The sequence below is a fragment of the Babylonia areolata genome, chromosome 2 (genome assembly GCF_041734735.1).
Source record: "Babylonia areolata isolate BAREFJ2019XMU chromosome 2, ASM4173473v1, whole genome shotgun sequence".
Classification (NCBI taxonomy): domain Eukaryota; kingdom Metazoa; phylum Mollusca; class Gastropoda; order Neogastropoda; family Buccinidae; genus Babylonia; species Babylonia areolata.
Window position 1 is genome coordinate 24,001,769 of NC_134877.1, and position 24,247 is coordinate 24,026,015.

A 24,247-nucleotide genomic window follows, 5' to 3' on the forward strand; every position below is an offset into this window, starting at 1 on the left:
CGGCTCAGCCACCGATATTTTCTCCCCCTCCACTGGACCTTGAGTGGTGGTATGGATGCTAGTCATTCGGATGAGACTATAAACTGAGGTCCCATGTGAAGCATGCACTTAGCGCACATAAAAGAACCCACGGCAACAAAAGGGTTGTTCCTGGCAAAATTCTGTAGAAAAATCCACTTCGATAGGGAAAACAAATAAAAGTGCATGCAGGAAAAAATACAAAAAAAAAAAAAGGGTGGTGCTGTAGTATAGCAACATACTCTCCCTGGGGAGAGCAGCCCGAATTTCACACACAGAAATCTGTTGTGATAAGAAGAAATACAAATACAAATGCAAATACAGTCAGGACAATAAAGGAAAGCAGACTTACCCGCCATACTTGGCATACCAGGCACGGTCATAGCACAAGGAGCACATTTTGTCCACCAAGTATTCAAACAACGGCAACTGACAGGCCTGGGAACACATCAATCACAGGACATCAAACTCTTTGACAGAACATGGTTGGAAAGTATGTGTGTTATGTGTGTGTGGAGTAGGGGGTTGTGTGTGTGTGTGTGTGTGTGTGTGTGTGAGTGTGTGTGAGAGAGTTTGCGTGTGTGTAAGTGCGTGTGTGTGAGAATGTGTGAGAATGTGTGTGTGTGTGTGTGTGTGTGTGTGTGTGTGTGTGCATGCACATGATGTTTGTGTGTTGTACTCATGTATATAAGACATGGTATAACACCTTACAACCTGAACGCACAAAACTATTCTGTCTCTGTGTGTTTGAATAGAGGGTCCCACACTCCATGGATCAACATCTATTTCTTCCACGCATGTTTGTGTGCTTTGTGTTTGCTTGATGTCTCACACACACACACACACACACACACACACAAAAGCGCTCTGAGTTGTTCGAAAGTGCTAAATAAATGTACAACTATTTTTTTTTATATTGTTGTTGTTGTTGTTGTTATCATTATTCATAAAATCATTGTTTTTTCATATTATCCTTCTCATTATTATCATAATATGCAAGATGTGTTGCTGGGTAGCTGAACCTTATCCTTATCGTCATTATCATGAAGCGCAAGACGTGATGCAGGGTAACTGACCCTCTCATTGGAGCCGAGGATGGTGGAGGCAGTGTATATTATCCTGATCATTATCATTATCATCATCTTTTATATTATCCTGATCATTATCCTTATCGTCATCTTTTACATTATCCTGATCATTATAATTATCCTTATCGACGCAGCGGAACTGACCCTCTCCTTGGAGCCGAGGATGGTGGAGGCGGTGTCCACCATGATCATGAGGGCCAGGCTGCCCGGCTTGCACAGCTCCTTCTCCTCGTGGCCCATGATCACCGCCAGCGCGTCCACCAGGATCTGCGTGTCCATGCCCTGCAGCTTGCTCCACTTCTCTCCCACCATCGCGAACGGGCCTGCGGCATCACACATTTGTTACGCGTCGATGCGCTTTCTTTTCTTTTAACCACAGGGACTTTTGTTACGCGTCAACACGTTGCCCTGATTTAGCACAGGGCCTGCGTCGTTACACACCTGTTATGCATCAACAGCGCTTTCTTTGTTTTACCACAGGGCCTGTTGTTATGCATCAACATGATTCCCTTATTTACCACAGGTCATGTCGTTATGTATCAACACGCTTCCCTTATTTACCACAGGTCATGTCGTTATGTATCAACACGCCTCTCTTAATTAACACAGGTCATGTCGTTATGTATCAACACGCTTCTCTTAATTAACACAGGTCATGTTGTTATGTATCAACACGCTTCCCTTAATTAACACAGGTCATGTCGTTATGTATCAACACGCTTCTCTCAATTAACACAGGTCATGTTGTTATGTATCAACACGCTTCCCTTATTTACCACAGGGCCTGTCATGTATCATTGTTTCCCTTATTTACCACAGGTCATGTCGTTATCTATCAACATACTTCTCTTTAATCAACACAGGTCATGTTTGTTATGTATCAACACACTTCTCTTAATCAACACAGGGCCTGTTGTTACGTATGACGGGCGCAATAGCCGAGTGGTTAAAGCGTTGGACTGTCAATCTGAGGGTCCCGGGTTCGAATCACGGTGACGGCGCCTGGTGGGTTGAAGGGTGGAGATTTTTCCGATCTCCCAGGTCAACATATGTGCAGACCTGCTAGTGCCTGAACCCCCTTCGTGTGTATATGCAAGCAGTAGATCAAATACGCACGTTAAAGATCCTGTAATCCATGTCAGCGTTCGGTGGGTTATGGAAACAAGAACATACCCAGCATGCACATCCCCGAAAACGGAGTATGGCTGCCTACATGGCGAGGTAAAAACAGTCATACACGTAAAAGCCCACTTGCGTGCATACGAGTGAACGTGGGAGTTGCAGCCCACGAACGCAGAAGAAGAAGAAGTTACGTATCAACATGCTTCCCTTATTTACCACAGGTCCTGCATCATCACACACCCTAATGTATCAACACGCTTCCCTTATCTAACACAGGTCCTGCCGTTATGTATCAACACGCTTCCGTTATCTACCACAGGGCCTGTCGTTAGGTATCAGCACGATGCCTTTATCTACCACAGGGCCTGTCGTTAGGTATCAGCACGATGCCTTTATCTACCACAGGGCCTGTCGTTAGGTATCAGCATGATTCCTTTATTTACCACAGGGCCTCCATCATCACACACCCTAATGTATCAACACGCTTCTCTTATCTACCACAGGGCCTGTCGTTAGGTATCAGCACGATGCCTTTATCTACCACAGGGCCTGTCGTTAGGTATCAGCACGATTCCTTTATATCAGCACGATTCCTTTACCTACCTCAGGGCCTGTAGTTAGGTATCAGCATGGCTCCTTTATCTACCACAGGGCCTGTCGTTAGGTATCAGCACAATTCCTTTATTTACCACAGGGCCTGTCGTTAGGTATCAGCACGATTCCTTTATTTACCACAGGGCCTGTCGTTAGGTATCAGCACGATTCCTTTATTTACCACAGGGCCTGTCGTTAGGTATCAACACGCTTCCCTTATCTACCTCAGGACCTGTCATTAGGTATCAGCATGATTCCTTTATTTACCACAGGGCCTGTCGTTAGGTATCAGCACGATTCCCTTATCTACCTCAGGACCTGTCGTAAGGCATCAGCACGATTCCTTTATTTACCACAGGGCCTGTCGTTAGGTATCAACACGCTTCCCTTATCTACCTCAGGACCTGTCATTAGGTATCAACATGATTCCTTTATTTACCACAGGGCCTGCGTCATCACACATTGTTGAGTCATCACCTTATGTATCAATACACTTCCCTTATTTACCACAAAAGCAAAAATCTGCACTTTACTTTGTGGTCACTTTTTCTCTCTCACAAACAGACACGTGTCATCACACCACCTTACATATCAATGCAATTCCCTCTTATTTGTCATTTCAGCCAGGCGCAACAGCCGAGTGGTTAAAGCGTTGGACTTTCGATCTGAGGGTCCCAGGTTCAAACCTCGGTAACAGCACCTGGTGGGTAAAGGGTGGATGATTTTTCAGGTCTCCCAGGTCAACATATGTGCAGACCTGCTTGTGCCTAACCCCCTTCGTGTGTAATATGCACGCAGAAGATCAAATACGCACGTTAAAGATCCTGTAATCCATGTCAGTAAGTGGTAGTTTACGGAGACATGAAAATACTCATCATGCATCAACCACAACAGAATCATCAGCAAGTCGATGTTGGTTGTGTAACTGAAAGATGATGATGAAGGTATTATTCTTCTTCTTTCATGGGCTCCCATGTTCACTCATATGTACACAAGTGGGCTTTTACATGTATGACCGCTTTTACCCCACCATGCCGACAGCCATACTCCATTCTCGGGGGTGTGCATGCCGGGTATGTTCTTGTTTCCATTACCCACAGAACGCTGACATGTGTAACAGGATCTTAAACATGTGTATTTGATATTCTGCTTGCGCATATACACGAAAGGGGGTTCAGGCATGAGCAGGTCTGCACATATGTTGACCTGGGAAATAGGAAAAAAACATCTCCACCCTTTACCCGCCAGAAGCTATAAATCTGCTCGGGGGAGGTAACCTACTTCCGGGAGGTTATCGGCCATAGCTACTTTCGTTTTCTCTGCATAGGCGGATAGTAGTTTGCACAGGACAGGAATCGGACTCCCTGCCAGAGTCTGCACTAGTGGGTCACGGTAAAGTATGTGTAGTGAAATCTGCTCTTCTGCTTGGTGTCACTGTTCGTCCCTCCCTGCCCAGCACCCACCTGCTTGCTGGGAGATGGCTATCATGGTGTAGTGGCGGACCATCCCGGCCAGGAAGGTGATGGCGCTGTTGTGCAGCTCCTTGATCGCTGCCGCCACTGTACAACAACACAAAACATGGACCACCTTCTTCTGAAAACCATGACCGGGGCATAGGAAAAAAAAAAAAAAAATTATATAGCGCCCTTTCTCTCTAAGAGCTCAGGGTGCTTTACATGAAAGAAAAATATTACAAGTAACATAAAACATTCATGACCAGTCTTTCTCAACCTCCCCCCCCCCAACCCCCTTTCCCCACACACACACTCTCCCCCTCCCACTCTACATACATCCAAAGTGAACTGACATGGGTGGTGTCAGAGAACAAGGAAGCTGAGAGTGCTTATAGATAGGTTTTAAAAAGATGAATTTTTAGTGATGAGCGAAAAGCAGAAAATATAAACACTAAACTAAAAACAAAGCAAAACTAGCAGTAGCGGTGAAGTCATTAGAAAAGAGGGTGAGCTGGGAAATACAGCCAACAATAGTGTGCAAGTTACAGAACGTCATTTTTCATTGATGTGTACTTCCATGTGACAGGCTCAAAATGATCGCTGTGTTCAGCTTATAAGACAAGGGTCGCGTCTATGCAAGATTTTATTTTTCAGATTGCAAATGTGTGCATGTGTGTGCACCTGTGTGGGATGTATGTCTGTGTGAAAATTTACAGTCTAGACTTAACAACATTTCAGTATCAAAAAAAAAAAGAAAAGAAAAAAAGTCTTTTATATTCAAAAGTCATCCATTAATCAAAAGAAGTACAATGATATTCAAGGATCGTCCATATACTGTTAACAAAAAAAAAAAAAAAAAAAAAAAAATCATTATCTTCAATGGTCACCCAAGCCCTAAGACATTCAAGGGGCATCATCACAACACCCACAGAAGTGCACACACTGTCCAAGCGACACGACAGCCAGAGGCGGCTACAGCACCACCACTCACCGAACATGCCGGTCAGTGCCTGCTCATGCACCTTGCGGGAGTGAGCATCAGGGTTGACGTACAGCTGGGACTTGCTGCCCCCGGGGAGGGTGGGGGGCAGAATCTCCTTGTCGCTGAAGGAGGGGTGTGTGAACAGGTGCTGCAGGGTGGACTTGTCATCCTCGAGGTTCATCACCGACACCAGGAAACACTTGATCAGCTCCCACGCCTGCCGCCGGTGGTAGCTGTCCGTGGAGTTGCTCTTCAGGGCCGTCAGGGCACTGTCGATGGCCTGGAACAGGTACATGATACAGGAATACTTTCTTCTTCTTTGTTCGTAGGTTTCAACTCCCACGTTCACTCGTATGTTGTTGTTCTTCATTCATGGGCTGCAACTCTCACGTTCACTCGTATGTACACGAGTGGGCTTTTACGTGTAAGACTTCTTTTATCTCACCATGCAGGCAGCCATACTCCATTTTCAGGGGTAGAGAATACTTTAGTATCTCAAAAAGAGAAATTGTTGACAGATGGGCACAACAGCCGAGTGGTGTAAAGCGTTGGGACTTTTTATCTCAGGGTCCTGGGTTCGAATCAAGGCTCAGATCCTGGTGGGTTTAGGTTTTAAGACTTTTCCCCAAGTCCCATGGCAACACATCTGTGGATGTGTTTGTGCCTGAACCTCCTTCGTGTGTATACCCATGCAGAATACCAAATGCATGTAAGTTAAAGATCCCATAATCCATGTCGCCGTTCACAGGGTTATGGAAACAAGAACTTAGCCAGTAATACCACTCCAGGAAATGGAGCATGGGTGCCTACATGGCAGAGCAGAAATGGTCAAACATATAAAAGGCCACTTGTACGTACAGGTGAACGTGAAGAGAGGAAACAGAACAGCAATGCTCTTCAACTGTCTGTGGCCTCCACCACAGTTCAGGATGCTCCTCAGTGACATCAATATGCTGTCTACAGTCCGTGATACAGATCATGTTCTTGTTCTTGTTGCTTATAGTCCAGCTGACCGCACAGGGCCATATCAGGACTGTCAAACCATACAAATGCTCAACCGCTGCAACACAAAACTGTCACATCTACAAAAAACCCACTAAAACAAACCCACAAAATACAGTTCATGACACAGTATCCTAACCATTTAGCTCCTCAGGGCAAACAAGACGATGCCATGCTGAGGACGCCAGCCATTTCGCTTAATTTATCATCCCCAGATTACAAAAAATCGTAAAAAAGTATAAAAAAAAACAACAACCCAATACTTCAAACCCAAACAAAAAATAGATAAAAAAGGCCATATTGGTAAATAACACTGCAGAATTGGCAACTCGTGCCCACCCCAGTTTTAACAATCTCACTACCTAATCGCCAGAGCATCACAGACTGTGGAAAAGAGAAAAAAGCGTCAAGGCTTGCTTGAAAAAAAAAAAGACAGGGGAATGGACTGGGAAGGCAGAAAAAGGAGACAACAGTGAAGGAAGAAGAAAGGCAGAAACAAAGAGAGTGTGATAGAAATGAGGAAATTTCCAGCACAGAATTTCCAGAAGGCGGGGATGCTATATATACTGAAAGACCCCCGGCATCCCCACGGGAGAACGGCGACACAGATCAGTTGTTTTCATGAATGACATGCTGGGGAAAAAAAAAAACATAAACAGGAGAGGCAAGGCCTTCAAGACTCACTTGTGATACACTTTAAAAAAATCCAAGCTTTTTATGTATTGAGTATAATTTCAAAATGTAATGTTTAAGATGAGAAAGATCAGTTTAAAGCAAATTAACACCCATAGCATTAATTACAGAGTAATTTCCCTTTTTTACTATCTGCACCAAAACGTTTGCAAAATAAATAAAACTTCCATGCTTAGCAAAAGAATTTCCTGTTTGAACAAAAAATGAAAAACATGACTGCTCTAGTTGTTGGGTCAGAATATCAGATCAAAGTGCCAAGTTTAGAGAATACAAAAAATATAAATATAACAGTAAATGCAGTTTGCATATAATTAGGCTTCATTCTTTATTTTTTTGTGCCCATCCCAGAGGTGCAATATTGTTTTAAACAAGATGACTGGAAAGAAATGAATTTTTCCTATTTTTATGCAAATTTGGTGTCAACTGACTGAAGTAGTTGGAGAGAAAATGTCAATGTTAAAGTTTACCACGGACACACAGACACACACACACAGACAACCGAACACCGGGTTAAAACATAGACTCACTTTGTTCACAAGTGAGTCAAAAAGGATGTCTGCAATGAAAATTTTAAGTTTTCTTGGTACTTGCCTTGTAAATACCCTACTTCTTGTTTTCTATTTTGATATTGTACTCTAATACATTGAACAATGTTCAATTTCCATTGTCTTATATCAAAATGTTCTCAATCCTCTTTACAACAGTGTGTGCAGAGCTGCTAGTTGTGTTCTGATGTGTATATGTAACAATGAAATGAATTTCTCTAGTCAAGAGAAGGTATTACACATTCTGTATATCATGTATGTAAGATGATAATGTGTTTTGTAAAACACCTACAGCAGTATTCTGGATAAGAGTGCTATATAATATCAATTTTCATAATCAGAATATATTGTTAATATAGGTTATCTTTTCAACCTAACCCTCTACCATTAATATATAAATGCTTCATGCAGATTTGTAAAAAAAAAACCCAACTTAACTAAATAAGTAACAACAAAGTTTATTTGTCAAAGAACATCAAACAATAATACAGTTATAAATCATTCATAGAAAGAAATCAATCAGTATATCTCGCTGAAAAGTCTGCTTACCTTTTCCACTGGAAGAGAGATGTTCTGCTTGCAGTCTTGGAAATAGACGTTGATACATGGACCTATCGTCTCTCTGTCATTGTAGTTCAACTGCAAAGAGAGGACACGACCCAATATCAAAAGACAACAACAACAACAACTGTCATACAAGTATAACGTTACATGTTTGTCTGAATGTGTATGGGTGCATGCGTGAACTCTCATTGAATGACACAGGAAACGAATGATGAGCGCCCAATGGCAGCCGTCAGTCGGCTCTACCCAGGTAGGCAGCCTGTTGTGTAAATGACCCTGTGTTTGTAAAGCGCTTTGAGCTTGGTCTCCGACTGAGGATAGGCGCTATATGAGTATCCATATAAAAAAAAAAAGACGAGTTCAACTGTAAAGAGAGGACACGACCCAATGTCAAAGGACGATATATGGACCTATAGTTTCTCTGTCATTGTAGTTCAAATGTAAAGAGAGGACACGACCCAATGTCAAAGGACGATATATGGACCTATAGTTTCTCTGTCATTGTAGTTCAACTGTAAAGAGAGGACACGACCCAGTGTCAAAGGATGATATATGGACCTATAGTTTCTCTGTCATTGTAGTTCAAATGTAAAGAGAGGACACAACCCAGTGTCAAAGGATGATATATGGACCTATAGTTTCTCTGTCATTGTAGTTCAAATGTAAAGAGAGGACACGACCCAGTGTCAAAGGACGATATATGGACCTATAGTTTCTCTGTCATTGTAGTTCAACTGTAAAGAGAGGACACGACCCAGTGTCAAAGGACGATATATGGACCTATAGTCTGTCATTGTAGTTCAACTGAAGACCAATATTTTCTCCCCCTCCACTAGACCTTGAGTGATGGTCTGGATGCTAGTCATTCGGATGAGACGATAAACCGAGGTCCTGTGTGCAGCATCCACTTAGAGCATGTAAAAGATCCCATGGCAACAAAAGGGTTGTCCCTGGCAAAATTCTGTAGAAAAATCCACTTCGATAGGAAAAAAAACAACCAAACAGCAAGCAAGAAAAAATACATAAAAAAGGGTGGCGCTGTCAGTGTAGTGATACGCTCTCCCTGGGGAGAGCAGCCTGAATTTCACACAGAGAAATCTGTTGTGACAAAAAGAGAAATACAAATAAAGAGAGGAGACAACCCAATGTCAAAGGACAACACATGGACCTATAGTATGTCTGTCATTCTAGTTCAACTGTAAAGAGAGGACACAACCCAATGTCACAGGACAACACATGGACCTATAGTCTGTCTGTCATTCTAGTTCATCTGTAAAGAGAGGACACGACCCAATGTCAAAGGTCAACACATGGACCTATAGTCTGTCTGTCATTCTAGTTCAACTGTAAAGAGAGGACACGACCCAATGTCAAAGGTCAACACATGGACTTATAGTCTGTCTGTCATTCTAGTTCAACTGTAAAGAGAGGACACGACCCAATGTCAAAGGTCAACACATGGACTTATAGTCTGTCTGTCATTCTAGTTCAACTGTAAAGAGAGGACACGACCCAATGTCAAAGGTCAACACATGGACTTATAGTCTGTCTGTCATTCTAGTTCAACTGTAAAGAGAGGACACGACCCAATGTCAAAGGTCAACACATGGACCTATAGTCTGTCTGTCATTCTAGTTCAACTGTAAAGAGAGAACACAACCCAATGTCAAAGGTAAACACATGGACCTATAGTCTGTCATTGTAGTTCAACTGTAAAGAGAGGACACGACCCAATGTCAAAGGACGATATATGGACCTATAGTTTCTCTGTCATTGTAGTTCAAATGTAAAGAGAGGACACGACCCAGTGTCAAAGGACGATATATGGACCTATAGTTTCTCTGTCATTGTAGTTCAAATGTAAAGAGAGGACACAACCCAGTGTCAAAGGACGATATACGGACCTATAGTTTCTCTGTCATTGTAGTTCAACTGTAAAGAGAGGACACGACCCAGTGTCAAAGGACGATATATGGACCTATAGTCTGTCGTTGTTCAACTGAAGACCAATATTTTCTCCCCCTCCACTAGACATTGAGTGGTCTGGATGCTAGTCATTCGGATGAGACGATAAACCGAGGTCCTGTGTGCAGCATCCACTTAGAGCATGTAAAAGATCCCATGGCAACAAAAGGGTTGTCCCTGGCAAAATTCTGTAGAAAAATCCACTTCGATAGGAAAAAAAACAACCAAACAGCAAGCAAGAAAAAATACATAAAAAGGGTGGTGCTGTCAGTGTAGTGATGCGCTCTCCCTGGGGAGAGCTGCCTGAATTTCACACAGAGAAATCTGTTGTGACAAAAAAGAGAAATACAAATACAAATAAAGAGAGGAGACAACCCAATGTCAAAGGACAACACATGGACCTATAGTATGTCTATCATTCTAGTTCAACTGTAAAGAGAGGACACGACCCAATGTCAAAGGACAACACATGGACCTATAGTCTGTCTGTCATTCTAGTTCAACTGTAAAGACAACCCAATGTCAAAGAATAGTCATTTTCTTTCTTTCCTCATACTCTCTCTCTACCCCCCTCCTCTTCTCCATTATTTTCACCATCTCTCTGTTTTTATCATCAATCACCTATACACACCAACAGAGTAAAAAACGCCCAACATGGAAAACACTAAACGACCTGTAATCAAGTCATGTTTTCAAACACTGGTATGCATCAGTTTCAGTTTCAAAGAAGTAAAAAAGCATGCGGACTGATACGTATACACTACACCACATCTACCGTTTATTTTCCAAAAAAAAAAAAAAAAAAAAAAAGAAAAAAAAAAAAGGTATGCATGCATCCACCCAACACCCCAACCCATCCATCAGCAAAGACTGTATGTAATGAGTATCACAAAGATCACCCAACGTACAGATTTTCTCAAACTCAAACCCTCTCATGGCGTCATCTTACCTTTGTAATGCGCAACACAAACATCACCCGATGTACAGATTTCTCAACCTAAATGCATCAAAACCCTGAACCATCTTGTGGTGTCATTTTACCTATGTAATGAGTATCATAAACATCACGCAATATACAGATTTCTCAAACTCAAAGCACCAGAACCCCCAAACCATCTCATGGTGTCATCTTACCTATGTAATGAGTATCATAAACATCACGCAATATACAGATTTCTCAAACTCAAAGCACCAGAACCCCCAAACCATCTCATGGTGTCATCTTACCTATGTAATGAGTATCATAAACATCATGCAATATATAGATTTCTCAAACTCAAAGCATCAGAACCCCCAAACCATCTCATGGTGTCATCTTACCTATGTAATGAGTATCATAAACATCATGCAATATATAGATTTCTCAAACTCAAAGCATCAGAAACCCAAAACCATCTTATGGTGTCGTCTTACCTATGTAATGAATAACACAAACACCACCCGATGTGTAGATTTCTCAAACTCAATGCATCAAAACCCCAAACCATCTTGTGGTGTCATCTAACCTAAGTAATGAGTATCACAAACAGCACCCAATGTACAGATTTCTCAAACTCAGAGCACCTTCAAAGCATCGAACCCAGAACCATCTCATGGTGTCATCTTACCCGCTGTGGTTCCCTCAGCATTTTCCGGTTCCCACCACCAAACTTGCCCAGCACTCTGAAGGCCACCTGGGCAATCTGGTCATTGGGATTGCGCAGTGTTCGCCACAAAGCCTGTCACCAGACAACATGCCAGGTACCAGTCAGGATATATATACAGAGTACAAAACTGAAACCTATCTTTTAAATATATCAGATACAAAACACAGACAAGCTTTAACGAAACTCAGAATAAGCGCGCATGACCTAAAGATTGAGAAAGGTAGATATTTAAATATTCCACAAGAAGACAGATTGTGCAACAAGTGTAACATCCTGGAAGACGAAATCCATCTTCTTGATCATTGTATTAAATATATAACCTTAAGGCAACAATTTTTAAAGGATATTCAAAATTCGAACAACACAGGACATATTCCCAGTCAGGTGATGCTAACAGATGATGAATATATACAAACAAGATTGGGAACATTTGTTTATGAATGCTGCTGCAATTTACTGCATTAACTGATTGATAAATTGTGTGTTTTTTCATTCGTTCATTCATTTACCATTGCACTTGTGTCTTATAAACCTTACGGTTTCATGACAATAAAATCTATTATATTCTATACAGATACATACATACATATATACATATATATATATATATATATCCACTGTTCAATTTTTCAATTCTAATCTCAATACATATTTGTTCAAACAGTATTTTAAACTTGTAGACCCTTTTTTCCAGACCATCTTTGTGCATGTGTATGTTGATGTGTGCTTTATGCCAAGTGAGGTGGGAGAGGTGTATGAGATTGGAGTAACGCTACACTTTTTTTTTTCAATAGTATTTTTTTTTAAGCGAGTTTCTCTGTAAACATTTTTTTGATATATTGTTGCGTCTTATTCATACAACATGTATTCTTAAACGTGCCTAGAGCCGCAAGCTAAGCACTATGTGAACACGCACTATTATTTGTTATTGTCGTGTAAACATTTTTTTTGATAAAGTGTTGTGTCTTATTCATACAACATGTATTCTTAAATGTGCCTAGAACCGCAAGCTAAGCGCTATATGAACATGCACTATTTTTTGTTATTATCAAGTAAACATTTTTTTTGATATACTGTTTCTTAATCATACAACATATATTCTTAAACGCGCCTAGAGCCACAAGTGTTAAACACTATATGGTCACACAACTATCATTTGCTATCGTTATGATTACTATTATGATTACCAACATTATTGATACTGAGCGGTTACCTGCATGAGCTCTGCCCGCACCGGCTGGATGTGGTCATAGAGAAAGTCTGGCTGCAGGTTGTCCACACATAGCTCCAGTGTTCGCAGGCCCTATTCAAAAAGAAACAGGCTTTCGGCATTCCACAGTGGTTATTTCATGCAAGTGATGCAAATGAATCTTTGGTACGCAAAAACTGCAGCCATGAAGGGTATTGCCGCTTCCTTGCTGACATAATTTCAGAAACAGACTCAAAGCCAATTGCCTCAAAGTTTTTTTGTCACAATTGCTACAAAGTGATTGCTGCAAAAAGTGACAATGTTTGCAGCTGGAGGGTTGAGGCAGAGATGGCGATGGTGATCGTGCATGCGTGTGTGTGTGTGTGTGTGCGCCCATGCCTGCGAGCTTGTAACTGTGTGACTTTGCATGTGTGTGTGTGTGTGTGTGTGTGTGTGTCAGCGTGCGCATGTGCACAACCCGCCCAACCACCCCATTTCGTCTTGAGATGCAATGGCAGAAGCGTCGCAACAGCCGTTGTCGGTGTCAATACATTTAAATTTCATACTCCCCACCCCCTCTTTTTTTCTCTCAATATTTGCACAAATTTCAGGATTTAAAGCAATCCAGCGCTTTTCAAAAGGTGTTGCCAATAAACGATAAGCAAAATGACGTTTTTCATTTTTCACATGTGCATGTGTGTGGTTGCGCACGCTACTGTGGGAGCGTTTTTATGTGTTTTTTTTTGTTGTTTTTTTTTTTTTGGTTCTCTTCCAGGCATGTGGAAGTGCGTTATCAAATGCAACCGTGAGTGATAAATTTCCCTGAGAAAGGAAGCGTTGTCAGGTCTGGAACTCAGTATTTTTGTAATTTTTCGTCAAAAAGACTTTAGTAATATTCTGCTGTCAGTTCAATCACAATCACAAATATGCACAAACACATACATTACAGAATCATCAAAACACAAATATGCGCAAACATATTCATCACAGAATCATCAAACACAAAACATTACAGAATTATCATGCACCCATCAAAAAATGGCCGTGAGAAGTTTTTACATACTACATAAATAACTTATTGTAAATGAAATTTTCCACGGATAACAACATACAAAAAGCTTGCAGCAAACACCTTGGGGTCATTTTCAAGATCAGGCGTAAAGGTTCAAAACAATAACAACAACAAAAATTCAATAATAACGACGATAATGACCCACTGACCCACCTGGCTAACGAGGGTCTGCGAGCCGTTGAGGGCGGACACCAGCGGGTCCATGAGCAGCGGCAGGTACGGGAGGAGGGAGCTGAGGCGCACCGGCACCGTCAGACACAGCTCCACAAACAGGTCCTTCATGTACTGCCGGTGCAGCCCACTCTGCAGGCTGTTCAGCCCTGAACGCATACACAGCACGGGGGAGGGGGATCATCAACACTGCTTTGTGATGGTGTGATGGCCAAGACGTAACGCGGTGCAGCCCACCTTGCAGGCTGTTCAGCCCTGAATGCTTTAAGATTGGAGACACTAAATAAACAAGCATATGAAACGCTTCCATCCAAGACTGCCATTCGAGCCACTTAACAGAAATATGTGCACCTCTGCATTGAAAGCTACTGATTTTTCTCTTCTGTACGTAAGTATGTGCGACAGCGGATGCATGCAAATATGGTATACTTTGTTGTCATCAACATTTTTCTTGAAAACTAAAGATTAAGAACACAGTTTCTGGAAACAATACGATTTAATAATTCAGAGTTGGGTTTCAGTCTAAGAGTACTTTGGGTGCACAATGCACTCAGAGCTGTGCCTCTGATAACTAAAGGGATCCAGAGATTTCTGGTAATGTCAGGAAAAACATACACAAGACAACCATCGTCCAGTCTGGATTTTATTTGTATTTGTATTTCTTTTTATCACAACAGATTTCTCTGTGTGAAATTCAGGCTGCTCTCCCCAGGGAGAGTGCATCGCTATACTACAGCGCCACCCATTTTTTTTGTATTATTTCCTGCATGCAATTTTATTTGTTTTTCCTATTAAAGTGGATTTTTCTACAAAATTTTGACAGGAACAACCCTTTTGTTGCCGTGGATTCTTTTACGTGCGCTAAGTGCATGCTGCACACGGGACCTCGGTTTATCGTCTCATCTGAATGACTAGCGTCCAGACCACCACTCAAGGTCTAGTGGAGGTGGAGAACATATCGGCGGCTGAGCCATGATTCGAACCAGCCCGCTCAGATTCTCTCGCTTCCTAGGCGGATGCGTTACCTCTTGGCCGTCACTGCACTCAGTTCAAGATTAATGTGGAGAAGAAGAGTTTGACAACCCCCCTGGAATGTGAAGAACAGCATTTAGGCAGAGAATATTTCAACAAAGACAAAAAAACACCTTATAAACTTGACAAAAACCATTCATGAACATCCCATCTTCAGAACTGTACCTTGCAGCAGAGTGGGCAGAAGGGGAAGGAACTCCTGATAGAGCAGGTCGTGACTGCCTCCCCCTATGGAGCGGAAGAGGCCGCGGAGCAGAAGGAAGTAGTTGTAGGGCTCTTTGGCGCTGAGGGCCAGCTCCATGGAGCGGTTCACCAGTTTGTGCAGGTGAGGCTGACAATGTGAAACACACACACCAATATCACAACTCATAAACATAAACAAAACGGATGGGCACAATAGCCGAGTGGTCAAATCGTTAAGACTTTCAATCTGAGGGTCACGGGTTCGAATCTTGGTAATGGCTCCTGGTGGGTAAAGGGTGGAGATTATGCTGATCTCCCAGGTCAACATATGTGCAGACCTGCTTGTGCCTGAACCCCCTTTGTGTGTATACACAAGCAGAAAATCAAGTATGCACATTAAAGATCCTGTGATCTATGTCAGCGTTAGGTGGGTTATGGAAACAAGAAAATACCCAGCATGCACACCCCCGAAAATGGAGTATGGCTGCCTACAAGGTGGGGTAAAAAACGGCCAAACATGAAAACCCCCACTTCAGGACATACGAGTGAATGTGGGAGTTGCAGCCCACGAACGACAAAGAAGAAGAAGAAGAATAAACAAAACATGTATACAGTTTCAATCTCAGTTGTCAAGGAGGCGTCACTGCCTTCAGATAAATCCATATACGCCACACCACATCTGCTAGGCAGATGCACGACCAGCTGCCTAACCCAACGCGCTTGGCAGGCCTCAAGTGCATGCATATGTGTACCTATCAGAGTGGATTTCTTCTTCTACAGAAATTCACCAGAGGACAACTCTTAATACCACAGGTTCTTTTTCAGTGTGCCAAGTAGGTGCTGCATACAGGGATTCCGTTTATCATCTCATCTGAATGATTTAACATTCAGATTGATTTTCAAGTCAAACCCGGGAGAAAGGGCGAGACACCAAGATTTGAACCCAGTCATTCATGGACACAGCACTGGCAGATAAAGGTCTTAACCCATTCTTCCACCTTCTTCTCTATAATAACGACATCAGCAACAATAGTACATTTATATTGCTCATTGCAATATGTCAGTCAGACAAAAAGCAAAAAAAAAAATAAAACCCCCAAAAACACACACATCAATGCTCTCACACACAAAGACACGCTTGGAAGAAATAGATGTTGAATACAGATATGGAGTGGATTGCTCAAATCATGTTCTCTGCTCAACTCTCTCACAAAAGGTGTACACTGCTGAGACTTGAAGCAAGTGAACTGAAAAAAAAAAGACAAAAAAAAAAGACTATAGTGAAACTAGTGAAAGGAGGCAGAAAGAGGAGAGAGTGAAGCTGTGGGGAAACTCACTTTCAGCATCTGCTCATTCTCTGCAGCGAAGAGGGAGACGGATCCGAACACCAGTTTGTGCATCTTCAGGTACAGGTTGGAACGATCCATGTTAGCTGAAGACACACAGCATTTAGGTCAGCACACACATGTACAGGAGGCCGAAGATGCGCAAGCTCAAATGCACACGTTGAAAAGATCCGGTAATCACCATCTGGCAGGTTATGGAAGCAAGGACATACCCATTATGCATATGTAAAAGCCAACCAGTACATAGAAGTCAACACAAGAGCCCAAGAACACAGAACACAAAGAGACAGTTTCACATCTCAACAAACACAGAACACAAAGAGACAGTTTCACATCTCAACGAACACAGAACACAAAGAGACAGTTTCACATCTCAACGAACACAGAACACAACGAGACAGTTTCACATCTCAACGAACACATAAGACGAAGAGAGATTCACATCTCAACGAACACAGAACACAAAGAGACAGTTTCACATCTCAACGAACACAGAACACAAAGAGACAGTTTCACATCTCAATGAACACATAACACAAAGAGACAGTTTCACATCTCAATGAACACAGAACACAACGAGACAGTTTCACATCTCAACAAACACAGAACACAAAGAGACAGTTTCACATCTCAATGAACACAGAACACAACGAGACAGTTTCACATCCCAACGAACACAGAACACAAAGAGACAGATTCACATCTCAACGAACACAGAACACAAAGAGACAGATTCACATTTCAACAAACACAGAACACGAAGAGACAGATTCACATCTCAATGAACACAGTATCAATAAACGTATCAGTAGCTCAAGGAAGTGTCACTGCGTTCAGACAAATCCATATATGCTACACCACATCTGCCAAGCAAGCAGATGCCTGACCAGCAGCGTAACCCAACACGCTTAGTCAGACCTTGAGAAAAAAAAAAGAGGTAAATGAATATCTAAAAAAACAAAACAAAACAAAAAAAAAAAACAACAACAAACAAACAAAAAAAAACAAAACAAAACAAAAAAAAACAGAAAAAGAAAAGATAATAATCAAACACAGAAGAAGAGACACACCCACATACCAACAAACACAGAAGGAGGAGAAGAAGAAGCAGAAGCAGCAGAAGAAGAAGAAGCAGCAGAAGAAGAAGAAGAAGAAGAAGAAAGAGACTTACATCCCATCTCCTCCATGCGTCCCATGAGGAAGTTGATGAGGATGGTGGCGAAGGTGGACGAGGTGGAGAGGTTGGCCAGGAAGGCATTGGCCACAATCTGCAGGGCGTAGTTCTGGTTGATGCGTTCCACCACAAACTGCACACAGCCACCCACATCATCACTGCAATGCTTGACACATTCTTCTATTGTCACAACAGATTTCTCTGTGTGAAATTCGGGCTGCTCTCCCCAGGGAGAGCATGTCGCTACACTGACAGCGCCATCCATTAAAAAAAAAAAAAAAAATTCTGCCAGCAATTTTATTTGTTTTCCTATCTAAGTGGATTTTTCTACCAAATTTTGCCAGGGACAACCATTTTGTTGCCGTGGGTTCTTTTACATGCGCTATGTGCATGCTCCACACGGAACCTTAGTTTATCGTCTCATCCGAATGACTAGCGTCCAGACAACCACTCAAGGTCTAGTGGAGGGGGAGAAAATACTGGTGACTGCTGGTGTGATTCAAACCAGTGCGCTCAGATTCTCTCGCCTCCTAGGAAAACGTGTTACTTCTTGTCCAACACTCCACGCACTGTCTTACACTGACAGTGTACATGAACTGCCCACTACCACCACCAAGTGAAGAGAACACAAAACAATGTTAAAGCGTTATTTAAAAAAATGTTAGAAAGGCTGATTCATCAATGTATTGAGAGTCCGCATAAACCTTAAATCAAGTTAAACATACTGCAGATAAAAAGACCAATTCATTTACCTATCTCTCAGTCCATGTAAAACAATACCTACATACATGAGTGCAAGCACTAACACCTTCACACACACTTACATGTGTCCACTCACATACATGAGTGCAAGCACTAACACCTTCACACACACTCTTACATGTGTCCACTCACATACATGAGTGCAAGCACTAACACCTTCACACACACTCTTACATGTGTCCACTCACATACATGAATACAAGCACTAACACCTTCACACACACTCTTTACATGTGTCCACTCACATACATGAGTGCAAGCACTAACACCTTCACACACACTCTTACATGTGTCCACTCACATACATGAGTGCAAGCACTGACACCTTCATACACACTCTCTTACATGTGTCCACTCACATACATGAGTACAAGCACTAACACCTTCACACACACTCTTACATGTGTCCACTCACATACATGAGTGCAAGCACTAACACCTACACACACACTCTTTACATGTGTCCACTCACATACATGAGTGCAAGCACTAACACCTTCACACACACTCTTTACATGTGTCCACTCACATACATGAGTGCAAGCACTAACACCTTCACACACACTCTTACATGTGTCCACTCACATACATGAGTGCAAGCACTAACACCTTCACACGCACTCTTTTACATGTGTCCACTCACATACATGAGTGCAAGCACTGACACCTTCACACGCACTCTTTTACATGTGTCCACTCACATACATGAATACAAGCACTAACACCTACACACACACTCTTTTACATGTGTCCACTCACATACATGAGTGCAAGCACTAACACCTACACACACACTCTCTTACATGTGTCCACTCACATACATGAGTGCAAGCCCTAACACCTTCACACACACTCTCTTACACGTGTCCACTCACATACATGAGTGCAAGCACTAACACCTACACACACACACTCTTACATGTGTCCACTCACATACAAAGACACTTAACGGCGTATACTTTCTCTCCATCAGCGTCTCCTTCAGCACCCACTTAAAAGAGCAAGTTTAATTATGCTCTCCTTCAGCTGACAAATTTTCTAAAAGACCAACTCTTACACGTCTACAGAAAAACTGTTTTAATAATGGCAAAAAACAGATAGAAAATACAACAAGGATGATTATTTGTGTGAGATGTTAACAGAAATACAATCCACGGATGAACAAACCAATCCAATGAATAAAATAGACTGACTGACCCACTGAATGAAGAAATTGATGGACAACTGAATGTTTTTTCTTCAGTGGAAATATGAACAGAATCATAAACTGACAAAGAAAGAGACAGAGAGTCTGCAGCAGAGAAAAAAGGAAATTTTCTTCCTAAAATTACGTTTAAGTAACATACTTACCGTGAACCACTAGTGCAGACTCCGGCAGGGGTCTGACATTCCTATCCTCTGCAAACTACTATCTGCCTATGCGGAGAAAACAAAAGTAGCTATGGCCGATAACCTCCCGTAGTAGGTTACCTCCCCACTGCATCCCTGACTAGCGCCCTCTTTTTCTGGCAGCCATCTTGACTCCTGCTCCTTGTTCTGCATACGGCTAATTTTTTTTTTTCTTCATAATTTCTGCCTGTCTATGGATTCTTTGTCAAAAAAAAAAAGGAGTAATAAGAGGCAGACTGGCTTGCAAAGACAAAATTACCTCAATGCAGGTGGAAAATATCTCCCGAAACGTGACTGGGCTCATCATGGTAAACTGCAGGAAAAACACACACACACATGCATATTTATCTGCAGTCACGACATCACAGCTATGCATGAATGAAGGAGCAAAATTCAGCAATATGTCATTGTACAAATGTTTCACAATAAAAGATAAATAAATACTTAAAATAATCTATCATATAAGGAAATCGAAACAATGGAATATCAAGAGTTCTAAAAAAAAAAGTAATGTTTAATGTAATGCATTTAAGGGGGAGACAAAGATCATTTTCATTTTATATAACAGGCAAACAATATGCAGAGGCCATTCATGTAATATCACTTCTAGTGACCAGATGTTGTAAAACCCTTGGAGTAAATTAGATAAGGAACAACACAAATGAAATTATGATAATCATCCTTAACATTATCACTATTACCATCATTACGTTCCAAATGCTTACCACACCAGCAAAGTGCTCCAAAACCTCCTTTTCCTCTTTGGTCTTCACGCTCTGTACACTGTTGGAAACACAACAGAAATTAGAAACTTAATTCTGTTTTCTTCCTCCACAAAAAACACAAACAAACTGCAACAGACTTCCAAGGAATAAGTGAACAAGAAAAGAACTGATGAAAATAAACCTTAATACTGTCAACACTGAATGCAGTTATGGCACTGCCAAGCCTGCACACCTAACAATGTGACACTGGCAGCCCAGTTTCAGCACAACACAGCACAGCCCACGCAGGCATGTAACAGTCATACTGACAACACACAATTCAAAAGTTAACCAAGGATAATAATAATAATAATAAAAAAAAAAGCACTGATATGCCCCTCCTCACTTTTCACACACACAAGCATGCATACAAAGAAATACACACATACTTGTACACACACACATATACACACAACCATGCACACAAACACACACACACATGTACATGCACACACATACACTTTCTCCATCACCCAGGCCTCCCCTCCCCCCACACACTGTTCACATTCCAGCCAACAGGAAGAACTAAGTTTTATTTTCTGTATAGAAAAGAAGAAAAAAAACCCCAAAAAACCCACAACAAAAAAACACACACAAAAATCCTCACAAAACCATTCCTGTCCACACTGCGTAAACACGACAGGAAGCTCAAGACAGCACTCACGCGGCAGGTCGAATGAAGGTCTGGCCATTGGTGGCCACGTTGACCGTGTAGATATCCAGAGCCAACATGGCATACTTCACCAGGCGGGAGTACACCAGAGTCTCCTTGGGCTGAAACTGCTTGTGGTTCAGAAGACTCGTCTCCGCTGGAGAACAAAACAATGAATGTGTGTGTCTGAGTGGCAGACGAAACAAATGTACAAAGCCTGTCTCCGAAGGAAAAGACAACCAATATACAAGACTAAACCCTGCTGCAAATATACATGACTGGTCTCCATTGGAGACTGATCAACTCTGGCAAATACAATAAATATACAATATTTGTCTCTGACGGCAAACAACAAATATACACGGCTTGTATCCTCTGGAAAACAAAAAAAAATATGCAAGACTAGTCTCTACTGGAAAACATCACAAATACGGAAGACTAAAGACCATTGAAAATATATATCATTTCCACTGGAAAACAACAAATATACAAGACTTATCTATATTGGGAAAAATAACATACAAAACTAGTTTCTATTGAAAAAGCAACAAATATACAAGACTGTCTCTGCTGAATAACATAACAAATAAATACAAAACTAGTCTCTACTGAAAAAAACAACAAATATACAAGACTGTCTCTGCTGGATAACATAACAAATATATACAAAACTAGTCTCTACTGAAAAAACAACAAATATACAAGACTTGTCTCTGCTGAATAACATAACAAAAAAAACAAAACTAGTCTCTACTGAAAAACAACAAATATACAAGACTGTCTCTGCTGAATAACATAACAAATATATGCAAAACTAGTCTCTACTGAAAAAACAACAAATATACAAGACTTGTCTCTGCTGAATAACATAACAAATATATACAAAACTAGTCTCTACTGAAAAAACAACAAATATACAAGACTGTCTCTGCTGGATAACATAACAAATATATACAAAACTAGTCTCTATTGGAAAACAACAAATACATGACTTGTTTCCGCTGTGAAAGATAAAGACCTTTCTCCAACGGAAAACATAAAAATACAAGGCTAATATCCGCAGCAAACAACAAATATACAAGACCTGTCTCTGCTGACAAACAACAAATATACAAGACCTGTCTCTGCTGACAAACAACAAATATACAAGACCTGTCTCTGCTGACAAACAACAAATATACAAGACCTGTCTCTGCTGACAAACAACAAATATACACACAAGATTCATTTCTGCTGGAGAAAACAACAACAAAAACACAAGACTTTTGTGTACTGACAAGCATGACAAACATACTTGTTTCTACTGGAGAAAGTAACAAATATACAAGTACTGCCACTGGCAAAATCAAAAAACATAAAAGCTAAACTCCACTGCAAACGTACTACACTCCCCTGTGCCGGAAAACACGACAAATACACAAAACATGACTCCTGTTGGCAAACACAGAAAACAATACAAGACTCATCTCCACCGGAAAACAAACTTTTTAACTCTTGCTATCCACCTGCCTCCCGACTTGCCCTGTACCCTCTCACCTGTTCCGATGGCTTTGCAGGTGAGCACTCCCCAGGTGATGGTCTTGACGCCACACACCAAGGTCTTCACCAGGCCCCGGCAGTCCCCCACAGAGTATGTGCCCAGGTGTGATGGTATCGCCCCGAAACGAGTGGCTGAGGGCTGTGAATAAATCGACTGGTGCCATCAACATCAGTGTTACAGGTGCATGCACATACACCTTAACCCTTTGAGCCCTGAGTTCCTGAGCAATTTTAACCCTTCTGCCTGAGCTCCTGAGCCAAAATTTGCAAATAATTGGTATTAAAACCCTTTGAGCCCTGACCACCGCATTACCGGTGGCGAAGAAAAATGACATAATGCCCAGCCACCGGTTGAGCGGTGCGTAAACACTTGAAGCGTGCAGAGTCTCAACCTGGCCCGTCAGGGCAGAAATCAGGGACAAAACGTGCAAGAAAACAACTGTACACAACGCAGCAAGTAATTGATATGCTTGATGATTTATCGGAAGTAGAGTATGACAATGATTACTCTGATAGTAAGGTGGAATTCGAATCGGATGATTTTGCTACAGACAGTGATGTTGAAAATGAATGACATCAAATCATTTCATGAGGCGTCATAAGTTGAGACCAGCATGCTTCAGTAACATCGTCTTTTTTTCCAACCACATCACATAACAATGAAAATTGGGCAATGTTGTTGATACTTACATAATGTCAAGCACTATTACGGATTTTAAAATGTGGCTCACTCAATATGAGTCAACACAATACCTCCCAAAAACATGGCCCACAACATGATACAGCACACCTCAACCGCTGCGCCAGTGCATTAAATGCCACCCCTTCCCCACCACATGGTACCAAACGGTGCAAGCTCAAAATGGTTAACATCACATACAAGGAAGCACTGACACCTTCTAAGACTCTTTTCCATGTGCCACCACATCGTGGGAAGTACTGCACCTTTCAGACGGCCTCTTTCTTCCACTAATATGAGGCACACAACACCAACAGATAAGCCCCCTCGGCGCCTGCCTTCACTACCATCTTACTGTGGCCCCCAAATAATGTGAAGCCTCCCCTACACACGACTACAGTGAAATACAAAAACCAAGCAAACATCCCGCTCTTTTACATGTTTACTCCCCATATACAAGGTCACTTAAGGGTTACATGTTCTCACAAGAATCTTCAGACCTGACTCAAATAGAAGTTTAGTTTTGATTCTTCAGCTAAAAACTTTGACCAACTCTTACACGTCCATAGTAACAGTTTTCCCAAACAGAAACAAGTCCCTATGTCCGCACTATGACTTTTTC

At 41.7% G+C, this 24,247-nt stretch overlaps 1 protein-coding gene across 4 annotated transcripts in view; it reads right to left on the reverse strand.

Moving 5' to 3' along the window:
- Positions 1–23,077, reverse strand: part of LOC143299390 (transformation/transcription domain-associated protein-like) — a 132,354-nt gene extending 109,277 nt beyond the window's left edge. For all 4 annotated transcript variants that reach the window (XM_076612590.1, XM_076612582.1, XM_076612574.1 and 1 more), the window contains exons 1-15: positions 22,944–23,077; positions 21,420–21,564; positions 20,717–20,774; positions 20,251–20,304; positions 17,838–17,973; positions 16,658–16,752; positions 15,303–15,468; positions 14,088–14,254; positions 12,887–12,976; positions 11,635–11,745; positions 8,048–8,137; positions 5,268–5,538; positions 4,286–4,381; positions 1,251–1,429; positions 371–456 (exon numbers count right to left, since the gene is read on the reverse strand). In XM_076612590.1, the coding sequence (XP_076468705.1) occupies positions 371–456; positions 1,251–1,429; positions 4,286–4,381; positions 5,268–5,538; positions 8,048–8,137; positions 11,635–11,745; positions 12,887–12,976; positions 14,088–14,254; positions 15,303–15,468; positions 16,658–16,752; positions 17,838–17,973; positions 20,251–20,304; positions 20,717–20,774; positions 21,420–21,487 (1,667 nt within the window). In that variant the 5' untranslated portion in view covers positions 21,488–21,564; positions 22,944–23,077. The remainder of the gene's footprint in view (positions 1–370; positions 457–1,250; positions 1,430–4,285; positions 4,382–5,267; positions 5,539–8,047; positions 8,138–11,634; positions 11,746–12,886; positions 12,977–14,087; positions 14,255–15,302; positions 15,469–16,657; positions 16,753–17,837; positions 17,974–20,250; positions 20,305–20,716; positions 20,775–21,419; positions 21,565–22,943) is intronic.
- Positions 23,078–24,247: the final 1,170 nt, after the last annotated feature.